The sequence below is a fragment of the Dermochelys coriacea genome, chromosome 2 (assembly GCF_009764565.3).
Source record: "Dermochelys coriacea isolate rDerCor1 chromosome 2, rDerCor1.pri.v4, whole genome shotgun sequence".
NCBI classification, from domain to species: Eukaryota; Metazoa; Chordata; order Testudines; family Dermochelyidae; genus Dermochelys; species Dermochelys coriacea.
The window spans coordinates 33,046,643-33,069,382 of NC_050069.1; the positions used below are offsets into that span (position 1 = coordinate 33,046,643).

Consider the following 22,740-nt stretch of genomic DNA (forward strand, 5'->3'; position numbering starts at 1 on the left):
AGTCAAGCACATACATAGTTTCATTGATGTCAGTAGGACTATTCACATGCTTTCAGTTAAGCATGTATGTAAGTGATTGCAGGATTGAGGCCTTATAGATGAAAGTGGGACTTTCAGAACTGAGTATTAGTTCTATTTGAATGTTTGTGTGAATGTTTGTTTTGAAATAATTGCCTGTACCTATACCTTTCTAAGGCATGTACCTTAGAAAGAGGTTTCTATTAACAGTTGCCCTAAGAAAACCAAAAATGGTATCGCGTTATAGCACTGCTTCTGATATTTTTTTCAACAGAAGTATTTTTGTTGTTTCTTAATGGTTCCTCTCACTCCAAGTACTTTTATACTTTAATATTGATTGACAAGAATATTCTCCTTTCCTGAAGATGCAAATCTTATGCAAATGATAGTTTTGGGGAGGGAAGGATATTGGAATGGCTAGGCGTTAAACTTTGAACTCACTTATACTAATGTGACATTTCAGTGATTAATTTGGTATTAAATGCTCTAGTGAAAAATTACACAGTGGCACTGAACTAACTCTCATGTGGGTTATATTACATGAATCTGTTTCTCAGTCTTTCAGTGAATGGGAAAAGGTATAAGTCATAAATAGTAAATTGTACATTTCGATATACTAAACTGTACTTACTGTTCTTCATTTTACTAGTAACCATCTTAATAGTTTTGCACTATGGTGTAGCAATCGGTCAATTAAAAAATCATTTTCTATTGTTGTTTACTAGATGCATTTTCTATCGTTGTTTACTAGATGCACATCAGACGTTATCTTATAAAGTTATACAGTTTCTTCATTCCAGTTTTAGAAACTAATTGGAGTCACACAATGGTGAATCAGGCCCAATATCTCCAATTTCTTTATATGATTATTTTTGTGGAAAAGTGATTATTCATAGGTTTTAGAATTCTTATTAGTATATACATCCTAATTATGCAAAATATACTTTCTGTATTGGAATGAACATTTCATGTCTTACCATATTTATCTTTACACAGTTAACACATCCTTTCTGAAAACTAATTTTATACAAAGGACAGTAGACAGATGTTGAATGTTTTGTAGCTGTATTAGCTCTATCAGAAACACAAGAAATAGATATATTAACCCCAGATGACACATTGTGAAAGTGTACTTTCAAATAGTCATCCTAGTAAACAACTCTAAATAAACATTTCATCACGATAATCGCTCTGTTAAACAATAAAAGCATACCATTTATTTAAATATTTTTGATGTTTTCTACATTTTCAAATATATTAATTTCAGTTGCAACACTGAATACAAAATGTACAGTGCTCACTTTGTAGTTATTTTTATTACAAATATTTGCACTGTAAAAAAAAGAAATTGTATTTTTCAAGTCATCTAATACAAGTACTGTAGTTCAATCTCTTTATCATGAAAGTTGAACTTACAAATGTAGAATTACAAAAAAAAAAAAAACTGCCTTCAAAAATAAAACTGCAAAATTTTAGAGTCTACAAGTCCACTCAGTCCTACTTCAGCCAATCGCTCAGATAAACAAGTTTGGTTACAATTTGCAGGAGATAATGCTGTCTGTTTCTTATTTAAAATGTCACCTGAAAGTGAGAACAGGTATTCGCATGGCACTGTTGTAGCCAGCGTGATAAGATATTTTCATGTCAGATATGCTAAAGATTCATATGTCCCTTCATGCTTCAATCACCATTCCAGAGGACATGCTTCCATGCTGATGACGGGTTCTGCTCGATAACAATCCAAAGCAGAGCGGACCGATGCATGTTCATTTTCATCATCTGAGTCAGCTGCCAACAGGAGAAGGTTGATTTTCTTTTTTGGTGGTTCAGGTTCTGTAGTTTCTGAATCAGAGTTTTGCTCTTTTAAGCCTTCTGAAAGCATGCTTCACACCTCGTCCCTCTCAGATTTTGGACGGCACTTCAGATTCTTAAATCTTGTGTTGAGTGCTGTAGCTATATTTAGAAATCTCACATTGGTACCTCCTTTGCGTTTTGTCAAATCTGCTGTGAAAGTGTTCTTAAAATGAGTATTCTAGGTCATCATGTGAGACTGCTATAAGATGAAATATATGGCAGGATGCTGGTAAAACAGGAGACATACAATTCTCCCCCAAGGAATTCATTCACAAATTTAATTAACGCATTATTTTTTAATAAGCATCATCAGCGTGGAAGCATGTCCTCTGGAATGGCGGCCAAAGCATGAAGGGGCATATGAATGTTTAACATATCTGGCACATAAATACCTTGCAATGCTGGCTACAAAAGTGCCACACGAACGTCTGTTCTCACTTTTAGATGATGTAAATGAGAAGGAGACAGCAGTATGTCCCATAAATGTAAACAAACTTGTTTGTCTTAGCAATTGGCTGAACAATAAGTAGGACTGAGTGGTCTTGTAGATGCTAAAGTTTTACATTGTTTTGTTTCAGTCCACTTATGTAACAAAAAAATCTACCTTTGTAAGTTGCACTTTCCCGATAAAGATATTGCACTATAGTACTTATGAGGTTACTTGAAAAATGCTGTGTTTTATTTATCACTTTTACGGTGCAAATATTTATAATAAAAACAATATAAAGTGAGCACTGTACACTTCGTATTCTGTGTTGTAATAGAAATCAATATATTTGAAAAAGTAGAAAACATCCAAAAATATTTAATAAATTTCAATTGGTATTCTATTGCAATTAATTGTGATTAGTTTTTTTTAATTAATCGTGTGAGTTATCTGCGATTGATGGCCTTAATATATATATATTTAAGAGGTATTTTATTTGTGTGTGTGTGTGTGTGTGTGTGTGTGTGTGTGTGTGTGTATATATAAAGTATATAAATATATAGTGATGGGGCAAGGCCAGATGGCTATAGAAAAGTAGTGGGGGAGAGATATATTGGCCAGGCTAAACAAGTCCCTGGTACCAGGATAAGTTAAATGGAAGCTGCTCCGGGTCAATTAAGACACCTGGGGCCAATTAAGAACTTTCCAGAAGGCAGGGAGAATGCTAGGTTGATTGGGACACCTGAAGCCAATCAGGCACTGGCTGAAACTAGTTAAAAGCCTCCCAGTTAGTCAGGTGAGTGTGCATGTCAGGAGCTGTGGGAGGAAGTTGCACTGTTGGAGAGACTGAGCAGTACACACCATATCAGGCACAAAGAAGGAGGCCCTGAGGTAAGGGTGAAGTGGAGCCTGTGGAAATGGGGGCTGCTGTGGGGAAGTAGTCCAGGGAATTGTACGTGTTATGTTTCTAAAAGGTCAGCTACCATAGCTGATACTATTAGGGTCCCTGGGCTGGAGCCTGGAGTAGAGGGTGGGCCCCGACTCCCTCCTTTGCCTTCCCCCTGCCCCGATTAATCACTGAGACTGGGAGACAACAGAGACTGTGCAAGGGAGGATAACTTCTCCTCACCTCCCTCGCTGGCTTATGATGAAAATGGCTCAGTAGACTGGGACCCTTGTCTCTAGAGAGAGACAGGTTACGTGGAGGGTCACAGTGAGCCTCTGAGGCTAGCGAAATCCGCCAGGAAACGCGGGACCCACGGAGACAAGGACAAAGCTTTGTGTGTGTGTGTGTGTGTGTGTGTGTGTGTCTCTCTCTCTCTCTCTCTCTCTCTCTCTTTTATATATATATATAGAGAGAGAATAAACATGTGCACACACTTTTAATATCTACTTTTAATGACACTAAATTTAAAATGAAAACTCAGGAACAATGAGGAGTCATGTAGATAAATAAATCTTTCTGTATTTAGACTCTTAATCAACTTCAAGATGTTGATGCAAAATACTTAGACTGCTGTAAAGCATTTGACTTGGTAGCACATGCCAACTTGATTACAAGACTAGAAAGATGTAAAATTAACATGGCACACATGAAGTGCTTTGAAAGCTGGCTAACTGTTAGGTCTCAATGTAATTGTAAAAGGGGAATCATCATTGAGTGGGTATGTTTCTAGTGAAATCCAGCAGGCATCAGTTTTTGGTCCTCGCTATTTAACATTTTTATCAGTGACCTGGAAGAAAACTAAAAATCATCGCTAATTAAGTTTGCGAATGAAAAAAATTTGGGGGAAGAGGTAAATAATGAAGAGGATAGGTCGCTGACATAGAGGAATGTGAGTTGCTTAAGTTGAGCGAAAATTAACTATACATTTTAATATGACTAAATATAAATGTATACATCGAGGAATAAAGAACACAGGCCCTAATTACAGGATCGAGGACTCTGTGTTAGGAAGAAGTGACTCTAAAAGAATTGAGGGAATTGGTGGAGAATCAGCTGATCATGAGGTCCCAGTGCAACACTGGCTAAAGGGGCTAATCATAGAATAGAATATCACTGTTGGAAGGGACCTCAGGAGGTCATCTAGTCCAACTCCCTGCTTGAAGCAGGACCAATCCCCAACTAAATCATCCCAGCCAGAGCTTTGTCAAGCCTGACCTTAAAAACCTCTGAGAAAGGAGATTCCACTACCTCCCTAGGTAACCCATCCCAGTGCTTCACCACCCTCCTACTGAAAAAGTTTTTCCTAATATCCAACCTAAACCTCCCCCGCTGCAACTTGAGACCATTACTCCTTGCTCTGTCATCTGCTACCACTGAGAACAGTCTAGATCCATCCTTTTTGGAACCCCCTTTCAGGTAGTTGAAAGCAGCTATCAACTGCTGGGCCAAAAACTGGACACACTGCTCCAGATGAGGCCTCACCAAGCCGAATAGAGGGGAATGATCACGTCCCTTGATCTGCTGGTAATGTCCTACTTATACAGCCCAAAATGCCATTAGCCTTCTTGACAACCAAGCCACACTGTTGACTTATATCCATAATGGAATCCTGGGATCCATAAAGAGGGGTTTCTCAAGCAGGAGCAGAGAGGTAATTTTACATGCATGTTTGGCCCTGGTGTTGACCGCTCTAGAATACTGTGTCTAGTTCTGGTGTCCACAGATATTGTTAAATTGGAGAGGGTTCAGAGAAGAGCCACAAGAAATATTAGAGGATTAGAAAACGTGCCTTATAGTGGTAGACTCCAGGTGCTCAATCTATTTAACTGAACAAGAGAAAGATAAGGCGTGACTTGATTACAGTTTATAAGAATCTACGTAGGGAACAAATATTTAATAATTAGCTCATCAATCTAGCAGAGAAAGGTATAACACAATCCAATGCCTGCAAGTTGAAGCTAGACAAATTTTGACTGGAAATAAGGCATACATTTTTAACAGTGAGTAATTAACCACTGGAACAACTTACCAAGGGTCTTGGTCTATTCTCCTTCAATGACAATTTTTAAAACAAACTTGGCTCTTTTTTTTCTAAAATATATGATCTAGGAATTATTTTGGGGATGTTATTCAGGAGATCAGACTAGATGATCACAGTGGTCCCTTCTGGCCTTGGAATTTATGAAAAACCTCTAGATGTCACCTGCATCTATTTTTGTTTTGACTTTCTGATGGATATCATTACTTTGGAGTAACTACAAAAGGAAACTTGTTATTGCAAATTATGTGAATTGCAAAAATTAGGATATAATTTTTGGATTATTAATCCTTTCCCTCCTCTAAAATCCACATTTAGAGGTGATTGTCAGCTTGCAAATATAATATTATCTTTAATGTTAAATATATTCTCACCTTCCAACCCCATATTTGTCCTTTAGTTTGGAGATTTCTCTAATTAAGAAAGATGAAGGACCCATGTGGCCAGAGCTGATAGTGGGTGACTCACGAGGAGAATTCATCATGGACTCTTCCCAGTGTTCTGCGGTAGCTGAACGTCTGATGCATCTTACCTCTGAAGAAATGGTAAGAAATTAAAATTAAAAATAACACTTGAAAATCCTCATAGAGATGCTCAAGTTGTACCTTCTTGGGGAGCCAGGCTCTCCCTTCCCTGACGTTATGTAGTCAGTCAGGTCATTTAGGATTCTAACTACTAACATTTCTCTTCTGGTCAGTTATAAGTATCAAATCATAGTGGCACTAAGAGTCTTTTTAATAATTTTTCATAATCTATACATACAATATGAGGTTTAAATTGTAATGTAATCCACACACAGACTGAATTCAGCTGACATAGTGTTTGCTCAACAAAGCACACAAGGATGATTGAGTGTGGTGTGTTGTGTGTTTCTTTTCCTACTGTAGTTAGTCATTGAGTGCGTGTTTTCTTTCAGTATACTGTCCCAGCTTTGCGCAGATAGCTGACACAGCAGACCTCAATCGAACTGCCCAATAAAACCACAGACTCATTTCAGTAGCCGAGGCACCTGGCCAGGTTTATTGTCGATGAAACACGGTCCTAGTGTCCCGGAGACTTTACAGGACCACTAACACATGTATGCCTGTAACAATGGACCAGCTCAATGAATGGTGGGACTTTCCATCCCCCGCCTCATCTGGATGGAGACACAACCTCTGTGACCCTTCTTTTATACACTGATACCATCAATATGTATGTATTGTCCCTCTGAAGTGGTTAATTACCACCGTTTATCTTGTACATTTTGGGTTGATCAAAACATCTCTATTCATCACCCCGTCATCCGAATCTTATCTTTAACGGGGTCAGTGTGTCCTTGTATCATCTTTCAGGGAGTGTGTTTACACCATAACTCTGTATCAGGGTGTTCTGGTACCACCCTTCTGGAATGTGTTTGCGTGAGTGTCCTGTGCCTACTACTACTTAGGAATGTGTGTGTTTTTGCAATGCCAGCCCTGTTCTTGCCAGGTTCTGTGAACTTGTAAGCAAGTATGCATGTCAGCTGTGAAGGTGAGAGGTCCTGATCGTTTTACCAGAACTGGTTTTGGGGAAGGATAGTATTATCTGGAATGGCGTATAGTAATCCTTACAAAGTCCATGAGCTTTAAGGGTGGCACTGTGTGGTTCTTCCTGCTTGTAGAATCAAAGGCGTTGAGGAGAATCTGTTTTTTAAGGAAGTGGTGATCAGGCAAGGACATAGACTCGTGATTTTTACATTTTTGGTGTGTCTTCTGCACTGGAGATCTATCCATGTCTGAGTGGGTGAGACAATTGTCTGCCTGAATGAGTCTGTGTAGCTACCACGGAGATGAGATTGTTATCTTACAACATTATATTGCAGGTCTGACTGTTTACAATGATGACTATTTAATACAATTTCTGCCCTGGGTGAATATTTTCTTGAAAGGCACTTTTGCCTCACTCCCACTGAGAGCGAATGGAGCCTTTTTTGGAAAGAGCGAAGTTGTCAGTAATAGAACACTACCCATCACCCCTGCTGAAGACTTGAGTTTCAGTTTGAAAATTAATGGCAAAAAGTTCAGTAATCATAATTTTAAAAAAAATGTAGCCCTGGTATGAAATGTCAATGAGTTTTAACTATATGAGAAATTTGAAAGGTCTTAATTATTCTATTATGAAGATTGTTCATGACAAAAATTTGTCTGACACAGAGTGGTAAATTTCTTAAAGGGCTCATTTTAAAATTAATTGTAACTCCTAAATTGATTTAACACATTTACTTGCAAATTCTCAGAAAATTCATTCAGTACTGAGAGTGCTGTAACTTTGGGGAGGGTAAGGTGCATTTTTCATATATAACAAAATTACTGAATCCCTGCTTTAAGTGCAAATCTCAACACTCTCAACTTTGCAACAGCAAGTGGCATTTTCATAATTAATTATTCCACTGTTTAAAATATAACACAAAAAATATATTAAAGGAACAACAAGGCTTCAAATTCAAGCACTCAAAAGGTCGGAAATGCTAGTGACCTATGCTTATACAACCTAAATTTGACCCCCTAGTGCGAATGCATTTTGATATAGACTTTAATTACATGATCACATACTGTTTTTTTCACAGGCCCCCTGCCTCGTTTAGTACACAAGATAGACAGTGTTTATTTGAATGGTCAGAAGGTGAAGCATGAAGTAGAACCGGTCTATTAGGTGTGACCTTAGACTGCACACTGAGTTACCATGCCCACCTAAAGAAGACAGCAGCTAAAATTAAGACAGATAACAATCTTCTTAGCAAACTGGCAGGTTCATCATGGGGTGCTCATGCTCCAACTTTGCAGATATCAGCTCTTGCCACCTTGTATTCGATGGTAGAGTACTGCGTACCAGTTTGGAGTCGATCGTCACACACCAAACTGGCAGATATGCAGTTACATGTTGCCAAGCGTATCATCTCTGGCACCCTGTGTCTCTGGCACTCCACTCCCGTGGCTTCCAGTTCTGAGCAATATTGCTCCTCCTCATATCAGACGAGAGGTTGCCACTGCTAAGATACTGGAGAAAGTACATGCCAACTCAAGCCAGCCACTGCACAATGACCTTTTTAAACCACCAATTACACGTTTGCTGTCACGTCGCCCATTATGGTGTCATCCGCCATGCCAGGACATTAGGGCGGAAACACTTTGGCAACAGGAATGGATAAGTGTTATAATCCCCAACCAGTCGCTTGTCGCCGACTCCACAATTTGCCCACTTGGTTTTGACCTGCCCCATCGCCAATGGTCCCTGTTGAACAGGTTCTGGACCAGGCAAGGTCTCTGTGCAGCCAACCAGTCTTGCTGGGGCCTTCGTGACAGCCCATTGTGTAACTGCAGCGCAACACAGATGATGACGCACATTGTCAATGAATGCCTGCTGACTAGGTTCAGCAGTGGCTTAGAACTGCATCACGCCACTGAAGATGCCATCGCTTGGTTAGACGACTATGCACATGCTAAATAAAAATAGTTACATAGCAGCTATTCAGTATTGTGTGGCCCTATGCTTTATTTAGTGCACACTATTCAAACCCTGATCTGAAGACAGAGTTATTGCTTTCCTTATGGTTTATCTGTGGTGCTCATCACTATAGAATCCAAATGCTTTACAAACATTAATGATTTTATTTTCACCACTTCCCTATGAGGTGAGGAGGGTGGTATTCTCTCCAGTTGACAAAGGGAAACTCGGGCACAAAGATTAAGGTCAAAAATTTCCACTAGCTTTGTGTGTCCAAATTGATATGCATAGGACCTGATTTTTCAGAGAATTTAGCATTGTATAGCACTTTGTGTTCAAAGTGCAGCTCCCATTGACTTCATTTGGAACACTAGGACTTGGGAGGCTCGAGCATGCTCAATGAGGATGGAACCTTTGGAGCTTTTAGCTATTAAACTCCAGCAAGTCTCTACTGAGTATGTGCACACTGATCTTTTTTTTTTTCAAAGGTTTATAACTTGGCCAAATTTTTCATAGAGAAGGGAAAAGGCTCATCCCTGACAGGTTACCCTCCTACCAAATTTTGAGTCCCTGCTATAAAGCATGGGAGAGCTAGATTTTTTCAGAGGTCACCAGAATTTTGTAACATGGGTAAAAGAACATATTTTTCCCCTCGCCTCATTCTTGGAAAAGTTGGACTCTTTTTGCTGAAAAGTTCCAGAAAAATCAGTCTGAGGCAGAAAACAGCATGTATAATTTCAAGCTAAGTGGTTAAAGTTTGGGAAAGCTATAAACCACTAAAAACAGGGTTTTTTAGTGACAAGTGTTGGGCAACTTTAATAGTCAGTGCAACCATCCCCACCTATAATAATCTGCAGTATATACTGCAATACTGTTGAGAAATACTGGGTTGAGAATTAGAGGGTTTAAAAATATATTATGGTCATGTAAATATAACCGGTATGGTATATAGAAACTCAGGGACAAATTAATCTTTGGCAAAACTTGACCTTATGAATGTTGCATCAAGGATTAATTTGGCCCATGAATACATCAAAATAATAAGTGAAATTCCAACCAGTATGATTTAAATTCTTGTTTTTAATAAATTAGAGTATCTCCTACATTTTCCTTTCTGGGGAAATTGTACATGGTTTAATATTGATTGAGTGTAAATGACATTTAAAAAGAAAACTAAAAAGATAAGCTTAACTCACATTTATATGAAGTGTTCTCTTTTTTTTTTTACCATCGTAAAAGTCCTGTTTAAAACAAAAACAAAAATCCTGTCATTTTAACTGCTGCTTGGGCTTAATTAGAAAGTGATATCCGATATAAAATCTGAGAAATACGACTCCCTGTGGATCCTGATGTATGAAGTTTTGGATTAATCTTTTTTTCCACCCCTCCAGATGAGATTAAAGAGAAAAGAATTGGTCTTTTGGTCATTAAGTCACAGTTAGTGACTTGTGATGTAATTTTTGAGTTAGTTTTTTTTCAAAAAGTCTATCTCTGGGATAGGGTTTTGGGTGGGGTGGGGTGGGGGGTGTCGTCCAGGGTTTAAGCTGTAGCTTGAATTAGCTAAGTAATTCACCTTATTTAACAAATCTCTTAAGCACATGGTAAAATTTTTTTTTTGAACTTGGATTTTTAAGGCTATAAATGCATTATATAAGGCTTGATCCTGCTCAGTGCCCTCAACTCCTATTCATGTCAGTGCTGATAACCTAGTAGGTGATGTAAAGTAACCAGAGGACATTTTATTAAAATCGTTATTTAATTTTGCAGATCAAATACTGTGTGGTTTATAAGTGATTATGATTCAATGTTTGGATGTGTTTACAGGTAATCTTAAATTATATACCTGTTATTTTATTAGTGAATCAGGAGTGTTAAAATTTTATATTTACAAACAATGGATTTGGCTATTGAGATAAACAAAAATGCTAATTAATTTTAAGATGTAAAAGGCATAAACTGCCTTTTTGAAGCTAAAACCTGAAGTTTAGTATTTTATTTTAAATCTAGCTTGTGTTGAAATGATGCTGAACTACAAAGTAACAATTTATCAAAAATGCTATTGCAATTGTCAGATTTTTAAAATATTTTAAAATAAATATTTTAGAAAATCCAATAAAATAAATTTTTCTAATATGCATTAGTATTCTAATACTTTGATTCTAATCCTTCAATCTCAAATGAAGGCTCATTGTCACTCATTTGCATCTGTTTGCTAATGAATAAATTTTGTGGTAGAATAAATTGAAGTGCTCCAGGAGAGAGTGTTTACTAATAAAAATTTTAGAATACAGGGTTGTGTTTTATTATGAACTTTGAAAATGGACCTACAGCAATATTGTGCTTGGTAGATACTCCATGTTCTTAATCCGGTCTTTTAAAAAATTGTTTTAAGATTAATGGAATGCAGACCTGATTCCTTCCTTCCTCCCTCCACCCCACCCCCCAGTGATCACAGGCTACCCAGAACATTTGCGGAATGCTGGAGTGCACTCATCCAGGTCTGCTGTCTGTCTGTCTGATTTCAAGGAGAGTCTGATGAGATGATAGCCCACAAGCTCCTATATGAAATATTTTTTTCCCCTGAAATCTTCTGGTATTAGAAATAATCATGTCCTCCAGCAAAGCTGGAGTATGACCATCTTTTGGATACTAGAGGTATTCAGAAATGGGAAGTTGAGATAAATTGAGGTTGCACTGCTCTTCACCCTAATACTTTTGTCTCTTGATTTTTACAACCACATTAATGAAAGAGATGTGGTTGTTCTTGACGCCTGTCCCTTAACCTACAGTATAATTCATATACCCTGTCTGTTCCCTTGCAATTTTAAAAACATTTTCATGTTTTCTCCTAATGGAGTAATCATGTGTCCCTGAAAACTGGACGTGTTCCTCTTAGAATTATAAGAACATTTTCCCTTTTTTTTTGTCACTCCTCCTTGCAAATTGACCATCTTAAAGAAGTTCTTGGCCAGCTGAGCTGGTGAACTGGATGACAAACTGAGCATATGTAACTCAAGTATCATCCCTCATGGCACCTTGCCCTACATTCCCAGAGGCCTTCCTGTAAGCCCCTACCTTCCAATTGCACAAGTTCTCAAGATAGCCTTTCCTGCATGTGAGGCACTAATTCCTGCAAGTAGAGAGTGTGGGAGGGAGGAGGAAGTTGGTGTATTTTTTTTCAGCCAAAAGATGTCCTTTTCTCTCGTTATCCCTTGGGGGGAGGGGGAAATCAGTTAAGATTAAACAGAAACCAGTTTTGACAGGGATATTTCAGGTCAAACGAAAGCTTTTGTTTGACCTGAAACTAAATGTTTTGTCATTTCCAGGGTATTTGTAACCTTTTGTTTGAATAAAAACAAAATAAATGAGGGGCTCAATTCAAGGATGAGAAGAGTGGTGGTGATGTTGCACCCCTTAAATCCAATAAGCCCTGTGGTTAGGATACCTACCTGGGATATAGGAGACCCAGATTTAAGTCCTTGCTCTGCAGTATGATCTTCAACCAAGGTCTCCCCCTCCCAGTGCCTTAATCACCAGGCTATTGCATATTCTGGGATGGGTCTCAATCTCTCCTGCTGAAGCCATTCCAGATTGTATGAAATACTGGAATGGCACTAGGCCACAAAGGGCGGGGGGGTGGGGGGGATGACTCTATAGAGTGTGGTGTTTAGGGCATTCACCAGGCAGGTGAGAGACTGAAGTTTGAGTCTCTGCTCCAATCAGTTTTTAATTATTTATACAAAGAGGAGCATCTTCAACAGCAGAGATTGGGAGGCCCACCCCAGAATAACCAATAGCCCAGGGATTGGGGCACTAAGAGAGGGGAGTCTTGGCTTCAACTCCTTGCTCCAGAGCAGGAATTTGAACCTGAATCACCCATATCTGGGGTAAATGTCCTTTAACCTCTGGACTTTTGGATGTAAGGGTGGGTGGCAGTTCCTCCTCCTTCTCTGATTCTTTTGTGAGTGGTGCATGAGTCCCCTAGTGAATCTAGCTCAAAAATGTGTATTTGTCCAAAACTATTTGGCAGATTTGTTTCAAATTTGCAAATAATTGGGTTGACCTGAAACTACAATTTTGGCAAATAATTTATTCATCTAGAATATTTTCCCCAGGTCTATAAGCTATTCCTCCAGGCAATGAAAGGCCCATACTCACTCACTCTGTTGGACAGTTGATTAGCAGTGGATGGGAGGTGCTGGTAAACTAATTTGGAACTGGCATGGTCCAAGTTCGGAGATGAAATAAAGTTCCCTTCCCCTACCTCCAGTCCCTGATCAGCCTTACTTTCGTGAGCCTCCTGATCAGCCTTCACCAAAGACAGTGTTTGTGGTGCCTCATTTTGATGGGGTTTTTTTAGGATACAAGTGTTTGGGGGATAAAAAGACACACTCCCTCCCTGCCGCTGGAAGCTGGGTGGATATGGTCCCTTTCCTCCTTCTGTTAAATTATAACCATGCATTCATGCCTCATTCAAATGGCCAAAGTTAGGGTTTTATGTGTATTATCCACTTCTTGCTCATTCTGCTCAGCCTAATTGCCTTCAGATTGTATGAAAGATATACACAAAAGGATGGGGAGGGGCAGCTGAGGGTGGCTTATAAGGAATGCAGCAGGCAAAATTAATAAAATAAAGAAATGCAAAGCTTATGTTGAATATCAAGAAAGCTTGTCAACAGTGAGGTCTATTAAAGTGTAAAAACCCTCCCAAGAAAAGTGGTGGAAGCTGTCTTATTTGGGCCATTTAACACGAGAATAGACAGATTACTGGAAAATATAAAGTAGGGGACCCTGCTGTGCTTGCATGGGGACTAGCTAGATGACCTAAATAGGGCTTTACTATCTCTAATATTTATTGTCCTTGAAACATTTCTGTATATTCTTGACTTGCATAAAGAGGAGGCAGGCTATTAAAAATAAATTCCACAGCAATAAAATGTCTGGTATTTTTAAAATAAGAACAGGATTAAAAATTATTTTATCAGCGAAAGCAATTGTTAAAAATTGTTAAATTCTAATAGTTATGAAAATTGACATATAATGGAGTTTATATACAATTAATTGCACTTTTTATAAAATGCTCTTCAGAAGAACATAACTGTATATCACTGAACTTGGAAACAATATAAATAAACTTACTGTTACACTACTGTGATACTTATCAGAGACCCTCTTTAGTGTTCAGCGAATTAACTGTAGAATATCTTTCTATTTTATGGCACAGTGAGTTGATTCTAATTCTGAGTTATCCATTCCCTACATAGAAATACATGCATGATCAAATGACTTTAAAACTTCTAGTTTAGGCTTTTATTTTCTCTATCAAATGAAGAAAAGAAACTTAATTATTTATAACAGATGATATTTCTATCACAGGTTTTGAGCCAGGGATGGATCTGTGGTCACACTATGTACCTCTGCCTACGGACCCATAGACTTTAAGGCCATAAGGGACCATTATGATCATCTAGTCTGACCTCCTGCACATTGCAGGCCACAGAACCTTACTCAGTGCACTCATGAAATAGACCCATAATCTCTGAGCAATTTTTTTCTCGTCTCTCAATTTGAACAATCCTATGGTTGATGGTATCTATATGCAAGCATAATCATTTTAAGCAGGACTGTCAAGAATTAATGTCCTGGAGCAGATGCTTGAGAACTAGATGTAACTGTTTTTCAGGCTAAAACAACAGCTAGTCTAAGGGCTTGTCTGTACTATCCGCCAGATCAGCGGGGAGCATTCGATCAAGCAGGGGTTGATACAAGACGCAATAAATCGACTGCTGAGCGTTCTCCCGTCGACTCCGGTACTCCACCAGAACGAGAAGCACAAGCAGAGTCAACGGGAGAGCGTCAGTTGTCAACTTAGCATGGTAAAGACACTGTGGTAAGTAGATCTAAGTATGTTGACTTCAGCTACACTATTCATGTAGCTGAAGTTGTGCATCTTTGATCGACCCCATGCAGTAATGTAGACAAACCCTAATTCTGCACCTCACCTTGGCTGTGAGCTCTTCATCTCCTAAGCAAAGCAGGTACCAATTATGAAGAGAGAAAAGGAAGAAAGGTGCTGTTTACTTGCAATGTACCCTTCACCAACTCATCCTAAAAAGAAGTAGCTTTAATTGAGGTATCCAAAAACTTAACATAAATCATCCAAAAACTTGAATGGAAAAGTTCTAACAGGCATCTGTGAAATTGAAGAACTCTAAAGCAGCTCAACCAGTTAACTTGTGCTTTGGATTGTTTCCTTCCTTAGTTTGGGCTGCTAAATATGGCAAGATTGAAATTTCTAGCATAAACTGCTTTTCTGTTGTTCAGGTTCAAAAATTCCAATCTGTAGGCAAAATGCAAGAAGGAGGCAATAAATACAAAGCGCAAACAAATTCACTTTGGTCAAACTTCAAAAAACACACATACCCATACATGCTCACACCTCGTAATTTTGAAGGCTTCTGTTAGAAAGTGAATTTGAACTAAGTTTCTTCTCCACTAAGAAACTCAATTTCCCTTAGAAGAAACCTTTCCTCATAACAATCATCTCCTTATCCCCCACCCCCACCCCAAAAAAAGTCAGGCTGCCCTCTGTTTCCTCCATCCAGCTGTTTGTAAAAATTGTCTGTACTATGACTAGCTGTGATTTTAGACTAATACCTTTGACCAAAGTTCCACTCTTCTGATTCCTAGAAATTAGAGATGGAAAATACTGTAGCTTAACAGTAATAAATCCCCTTTCAGTGTACGACTGTTCTACAGTTGTAGATTGAGTACTTTATAAATGCCTAGCTAAAAGCAAGAGAGAAATTCTAGTGCTTTGTGAAGTCCAGTTTATTAAAGTGATTTTTAAAAACGGGCTTGGTTATCTGCTTCCCTGAGTGCATCTCCCTTAGCACATATCCACTACATACTGTGCTCTCAATTTTTGTTCACTTTCTGCCTTGAGAAATGTCAGCCAAAGGCCAGGTGTTTATCCTTTTCCATTATCAGAAGGATAAGAGAGCTATAAATCTTATGCCAATTTTAAGTGATTACTAGAAGTGCTGAGAGGAGGTTTGTGTTTGGAAGATAAATAGTAGCTACTACACATGAGTCACCCCATCACTTTCTGGCATTTCTGCTAGGTTTAAAACTGAAGGTAAAAAATACCTGTCTCGCTGAGATGACACTTTACTATGCAGTCAATCTAATAATTGTGGGGGAAGCATGGCAACTGGTAAAAGGTATAGACAATCCAAAGGGCCTAAAAGTTATTCATTACACCCAGAAGTGAACAAAGTCAAAATAGAAACACTCCTTTTGTGAGTATTCTTTTGTCAGTATCTTAAGCAAATGAAAAGGCTCTACAACTTCAACCCCGATGAATGCAAAATTAACATACACACATGAATCTAGGAGTATAGCTGTGCTATGGCAAGTAACATAACCATTAACTGAAGGGATGACTTTAGTTTGAAATACCTAGTTTGGAACCATATTCATCCCTGATTTAAATCCATTGACTTAAATTTGGCCCTGGATAAACTGAAACCCTAATTCTCATTCCAGCATGGTTCCCAGCCCTTTATTCCAGAGCAGGTACCAGGTACAGTTGCTAAATTGATTACCATGGAGTTTACTTTGAGTTTTTTGGAAGAGATCTTTTAAATGGAAGTTTTATTTGATATACATGGACATTAAAGATTGCATGGCATTTTCCTTAAGAGAAATGACTTGTCAAGGTATTCTCAACAAAAAGTTCCGCTTCCAACACTGTTTCACGTTGTGTTGCATACCAGTTATCTACTGCCTTCCACCCAAGAAGTGGCTGCTTTTCTGGTAGATAAGTAAATGCATGAAATTCTTTTGGATCATTGAGTATGAAAGAAGCTGCAGAACTGTAAATTGTTATATAAATCATTGCTGTTGATCTGTAAAGCTTCATTATAGTTTATTATAATATTGTGTACCAGGTATTCCAGATTTTCAGTGCATTTCATTGTTTTCTGGTTTCAGAATCCAAACCCTGACAAAGAAAATCCTCCTTGTAACGCACAGGAATTGGAGGAATGTGATATTTTTCTTGAAGACAGCACAAGCTTATGCCGATTTGATGGTAACACCTTGAAAATCACTCATGTGGTAAGTGAAATATGAAATCCAATTATATTTACCCAAGTAGCTCCCGTTCAAGTTTTTTAAGTAAAGAAGTATGGTTTCTGTTTTCTGTGGTGAGAAGTCTAAAAAAACCATGCCAGACACTCAGCTGGTATAAATTAGTATAGCTTCGTTGAAATCTTGTACATACTTTCTATAATGAAAAACCTCAGTAGTAGTTAGCTGCATATTTGCACAAATATATATGTTGTAGCAGTACACTTTTGCAAAAATTGAAAATCTCTCCCCATCACAGATTTTAATTGATGATCCTTATAAAAGCATGCTATTTTGGAGTTCTAATTTTTTTCAAGTATATATTCCTGTCGGTGCTCCACCATACGATGTGTGCATGCCTGTGCAATTGCAACCAGAGAGTGCAGTATAGTGACCATAGGCCTGCGGAGAGCAATGCCTCATTCTCTGAATGAGAGGTTATGGGGAGGCATGAGCCTGCCATCGCACTGTTCTTTCTCAACTGCCTGTGGCTCAAGACAGTGTTCTACTGTATGCAGCTTCCTGCCTTCACTTTGTGAATTCTCTCCCTTATTATTTATTTTAGTAGTTTTTTCTGCATTCATTTGATACCTATTTATTTTATTTAACACTGGTGTGTTAGTAGAAGAGGGGAGGGGGGCTCCTTCCCCTCCACTTCTTGGATCTTTCAGCTCTAGCTCTGGAGAAGTCCCTATCCCCCTGAACATTGGTCTCTACATCATAGGCCACCTTGGTCCTGGTTGCTGCTTCATTTGCAGCTCTGGACATTAAAACTCTAAAGAAGAGGAAATCTCTCTCTTTAAACAAGGAAATGAAGAAAAGAGGTAGATTGCCACATAAGACCCATTCTCAGGAGGCCTCTCGTCCCCTTAAGGGTATAGTAGAAGCTCTGATTGAGTGTGGTACTGAAGCCTTGGTACAGAGGCAAAGGATCCATCCTGATGCTATATTACCCTACCACCGTAAGTCCCTTTCATGATGAGGATCTTAGGAAACCTACCAAACATCATAGGCCCAGAGAGAGATTATCATTGGGATTCCTTCCCTTATCCCCCACTGTAGTGGGGTTACTAGGACACATGGGGCCACTATGGCGACCAACTCCATTGGCTGCCTAAGAGAAAGCACTGGCACTCACTGGTATCATACCGTCCACCAACACCTACAAACCGTCTTTCAGTACTGTGCACTTTTCCAGTACGGGGCGATATACAGGAGGAGCAAGAGTCTCTGGCTGAGGCGCTCTCATGTCCATCTATAAAGTTCTCTTCATCTCGAGACAAGGCAGTAATACCATCATCACTCTCCTATGCTGATGATTTTAAGACCTTCCAGAATGGCATGGAAAGGCTAGTGAACACTTCAAATTCCAGTAAAGGAAGTCCAAGAGTCAAAACATTCTTAGTCAACATCTGTCCCCAGGGAAAGGACCCATTTATGTGCTTGCAATGAAAAGGCACTATATTAGATCCCAACCCATTAAAATATCAAGATCATTCCGGTACCATCCGCACACTTTCACTAAGCTTCAGGAGCCCTTCAGGAGAAAGTCCAGTCCATAGAAACGGGGGCCTCCCATCCCTACTTCTACTCAATCAGCCACTCCCTCTAAAAGGCACTTTTGACACTTCAGTCGAGGGCATCAGGCAATCCGATCAGCTGTTGTGCAACTACCCCTCCTTTGGAGATAATCTATCATGCTACTTACTTGCCTAGGAGTACCTTCTGTTACCCCGGGTTCTTTCAACCCAAAGCACTTGGTAACTTTTACTCTCTGCGAGGTGGTATCAGGAAATCAGGGGAGACACAGCCGTCCGACTGATAGATGGCTGGCACAAACAGGACAACACGAGTGCTTTCACTTAAAGCTAAACTTTATTTAGTCTCAAGCACTTATACACATGCCCGCAACAGGTTAGTAAAACATCCCCAACCCTTGATAATTACCAAAGCTGAGTGTGGCTCTCACGTGGCACAGCAGCAGCCCATCTACTAGTGGGGAACACAAGATGCATCCAGAGGGAGAGTCCGGTCCTGAAGAGTCCCACTACCTCAAACTTTTTCCCCTTATTTATACATTAGTAATAGAATGACGTGTCCCTTAAAGAAAACTTGTTAAGTAAGCAGTTTCAATGGTCAAACAAGAGGTTCCTTCTGCTTATCAATTAACCAGGTGTGGGTTTTTCCAGGGTTTGCAGCCTTGAGGCCCCAATAGACATTCCTGGGGCACATCCTGCTCTTCTAAAATGTATCAGCAACTTCAACACAATTCTTATCAGGAAGGAGGCAGGGTCAAGCTGCCCTCTTTGGCACCTAAAAACCCCCCTCCCCTCCTGTCTTGGTTAAGCTAAGCCTGCTGACTTGGCTGCTTTTAGCAATACGCCATAGTGATTTCAGGCACTTTACTGGTTTGCCAAAGTCTCCCTGTACACTTACCTCAGATAAATGGATACTGGAGCTCATCAAACTGGGTTACTCTATGTACTTCCATTTCATTCCTCCTCCTCGCACCCCTCCCTGACCCTTTTCAGGGACACTTTGTTACAAGGAGCTACTAAAAAAAGTTCCTTCTCTCCTCCTCTTAGGAGCAATAGAATCAGTCCCACCAGAGTTCCTCAAAAGAGGGTTCTATTCCAGTTCCTTCCTTGTTCCCAAGAAAGGTAGAGGGTGGAGACCAATTTTTGACCTCAAGAATTTGAACTGTGTCCTAGCATAACACTTCAGAATGATGACACTAGCTAACATAATTCCGTCATTCAATCCAGGAGATTGATTTGTTGCCCTCCACCTACAGAATAACTACTTTCATGTAGTCATCCACCTCTCCCATAAGCATTCCCTATGTTTCATAATAGGGATTGATCACTATCAACATCCAGTTGGCAATTCTGACCCATTGTGCCTGGAGCAGCCCTCATTGGAAATGCCAAGGTCAGGGCAGGCTGCAAAAGGGAGAGCAAATACTCCCAAGACTGGTGGGTAACACTGAAGTTAATCTCCTCAACCAGTCATAAACTGTGCTTCTGATCCCCCCACATTGGTTATCAAGAAACAAATATATATATCCTAGAGCCCCATTTATTGTATTCCAGTCTCTGGCTCCCAGTCAGCACCTAGGTCCAGTACAGTGAGAAGTTATTTTAATCTCTGCTCACATATACAAAATGTTCTTCTGACCCCAAAAGGTCAGCCCCATTACTGCGTCAGTATGGGTTTGGATCTTACCCAAAATACCACACTGCCAGCCAATCCTTTAGTGTCTAAAACTAAAGATTTATTATAAAGAAAAAAGAACAAGAGAAGAGATGTTAAATTGTAAAGCAGTCACATACATGCAAAGACTTCAAAGTCCATATATCAAGTTCCTAGCAGTATTGGTGAGTTTGCTGAAAATCCCTCTGGAATACGCCATAGCTTGGATGGATCATTCAGTCCTTTGTTCAGAGCTTCAATGTGTAGTAAAGTTCCTCCAGAGGTAAGAAGCAGGACTGAAGACAAAATGGAGAAGATGCAGCTGCCTTTTATATTCTTTTGCCATGCGGCCTGTGCTTTGTTTGTTTCAAACAAAAAGCTGCCCAGCACATGGCGTGGAGGCCTTAGAGTTCTGTCCATATGTATGCCTCTGCATGCCTTGCTGAGTCATATGGTGTATCTGCCTTCTCTCAATGGGTCACTTGTATAGCTGAAGGCCCTTAATGGGCCATCAAGTAGACTAGGCAGAGCTGACACCCAAACTGTCTGGGGGTGACAGCCAGAAGCATAGCACAAGTTTGAAATACAGACATATATATCTATAACTCGTAATACAAAGGTGATGCAAATACATAAATGAGATTATCATATCTGGCAAGTTATAACATTTTTGCAAATATCTTATGTGGCAAATCTAGCACAACTCATTGCAGTTTTATAATATTCATAATATCCTTACGTTTCCCCCAGAATCCATAGTGTCACAGCAATCTTTTCTAGAAGATCCAGAAAAAGCATGAGGACCTGAATGATCATTGCGTGGTGGGGCTATGAGGTTTCATTTTCAAAAAGCCCTCTGAATTTGTCATCCAGGTAGCCTCTTCCCAGGAGGGGATGCTGTAGGCAATCCGAAAGACCTTTTGGTAAAGAAGGCCATAGAGTCATTTCACCAGATGAAAGGGGTTTTTATTTCAGGAGGTAGTAGTACTTATTGTCTTGTAAAAGGGGATACTCTGTGTGCGTGGCCAGCTGTTAGAGACACACACGTCCCTACCCTTTTAATTTAAATGAAGTTGACTTTCAGATTTGTGGTTAAAGAAAGCCTCAGGGCAAGAACAGTTAGTAAGCAACCTCTAAACTGTCTAGAAAGATTCTAAAACAAATTCTGTTCATGAACTGTGTATCCTCACATATATTCTTTGTAGCTTAAAGTTATACATCTACTTTTAAAAAGTTGATGCTTTTTGTTGGTGATAAAGCTAGTATAAATTAGTTAAAATGTTATGGAATGAGCAGCAATGCAAATTATTTTAGCCTACAGAGTATATATGCATGATAGTGTCCAATGTGCAACTTCTTTGAGTTGGCTTTTGATATCAGAAACACTGAGCATTACATATATTTTTCATTCACTCTCTCCCTTCCCCTACTTGCAAGTTAACTTTTATCCATAACAGTCTTGTATCATGATTTTAAGATATAGCTGTTTTCCAAGTAAGGACTAGTTATGAGAATTATTATATCTGGGGCAGAAAAACTTAACCATTGATAAAGCAGGCAAACATTTATGAAAGAAAATTACTGCAATTAAAGGATACTGTAGGTTTATATATACATATGTGTGTGTGCGCGCGTGAGTGTTCTCCTTACAAGCCCGCAATAATTGATGTCCAGGCATTATCAAGATTGTTCTTCCTTTTCCTTTGAGAGAAAAAGTGCATCCCTGGAATCAAGAAGCTAATAGCAGTTATTGACATGTTTTGTTTGGCTGTCTCTCTTTTTCAGACTAAAGAAAGGACAGCTGATCTTTTATCTCATATAGGTAGATACTATTATGGAAATCAAAAGGGATAACATGATTCTAATTAATTAATGTAATTAGAACTCACATAGTTCTTTAATAACTGACATGGTGGCTTTATTTTAATTAGCTGTAAAATTTGATTAAATGAACCTAGACATTTGGTTTTTTGGGGGTTTTTTGCTTGCTTTGCGAGAACCACGTGAATAATGGTTACAGCAGTGTTTATTAAATTGACCTGAAATGTGAATTTTCATGATAATGTTCAGATTCTAGAATTACCTAAAACTAACTCCTAATCCAAGTTCTTCTTTTTTAATAAATCGGCTCCACAGTCAAAGTTTTCACTTGTTTGCTGGGACATCTGTCTTGCTTTTTATTAGGTGCTGACAGTAATATTTTAAGGAATAGCTTTTGGTCAGTGTTAAAATTTTAATCTTACGATTAGTCAAGAAGATCATTAAAACTTCATTAAGAACCAGCCTTCATGGAAAATAACACTATGATCTGAAGATAGCTATTTCAAATGAGTTTTAGCAATGGCGCAGTATGCGACAGCCCATTTGTTAACCTGCGCGTCTCAGTAGTGGTATATGTTACCGGTGCTCCACGTTTTTCACTGGCTGGTCATCGGCTTCGAGGTGGAGTTAAAGGTCTTGGTTATGACCTAAAATCTATAAATTCCTTGGGCCTGCCTACTTGAATGAACAACTTTTTCTCTGTGCCACACTGCCCTAGTTGAGATCCTATAAAGGCAGCCAGCCAGTCAGGGAGCGGCACGGACAGCTGCAGTGGCACAGGAGCCAGCAAACAGAACTGTAAACAGGGGAGTCTGAGCGGGAGTTTGCAAGGGGAGTTTGGGGGGA

At 39.2% G+C, this 22,740-nt stretch overlaps 1 protein-coding gene across 1 annotated transcript in view; it reads left to right on the forward strand.

Annotated features, from left to right (window-relative positions):
- Positions 1-22,740, forward strand: part of NUDCD1 (NudC domain containing 1) — a 145,587-nt gene that overhangs the window by 101,016 nt on the left and 21,831 nt on the right. The window contains exons 7-8 of the mRNA XM_038391404.2: positions 5,684-5,828; positions 16,744-16,869. Coding sequence (XP_038247332.1) covers positions 5,684-5,828; positions 16,744-16,869 — 271 coding nt within the window. The remainder of the gene's footprint in view (positions 1-5,683; positions 5,829-16,743; positions 16,870-22,740) is intronic.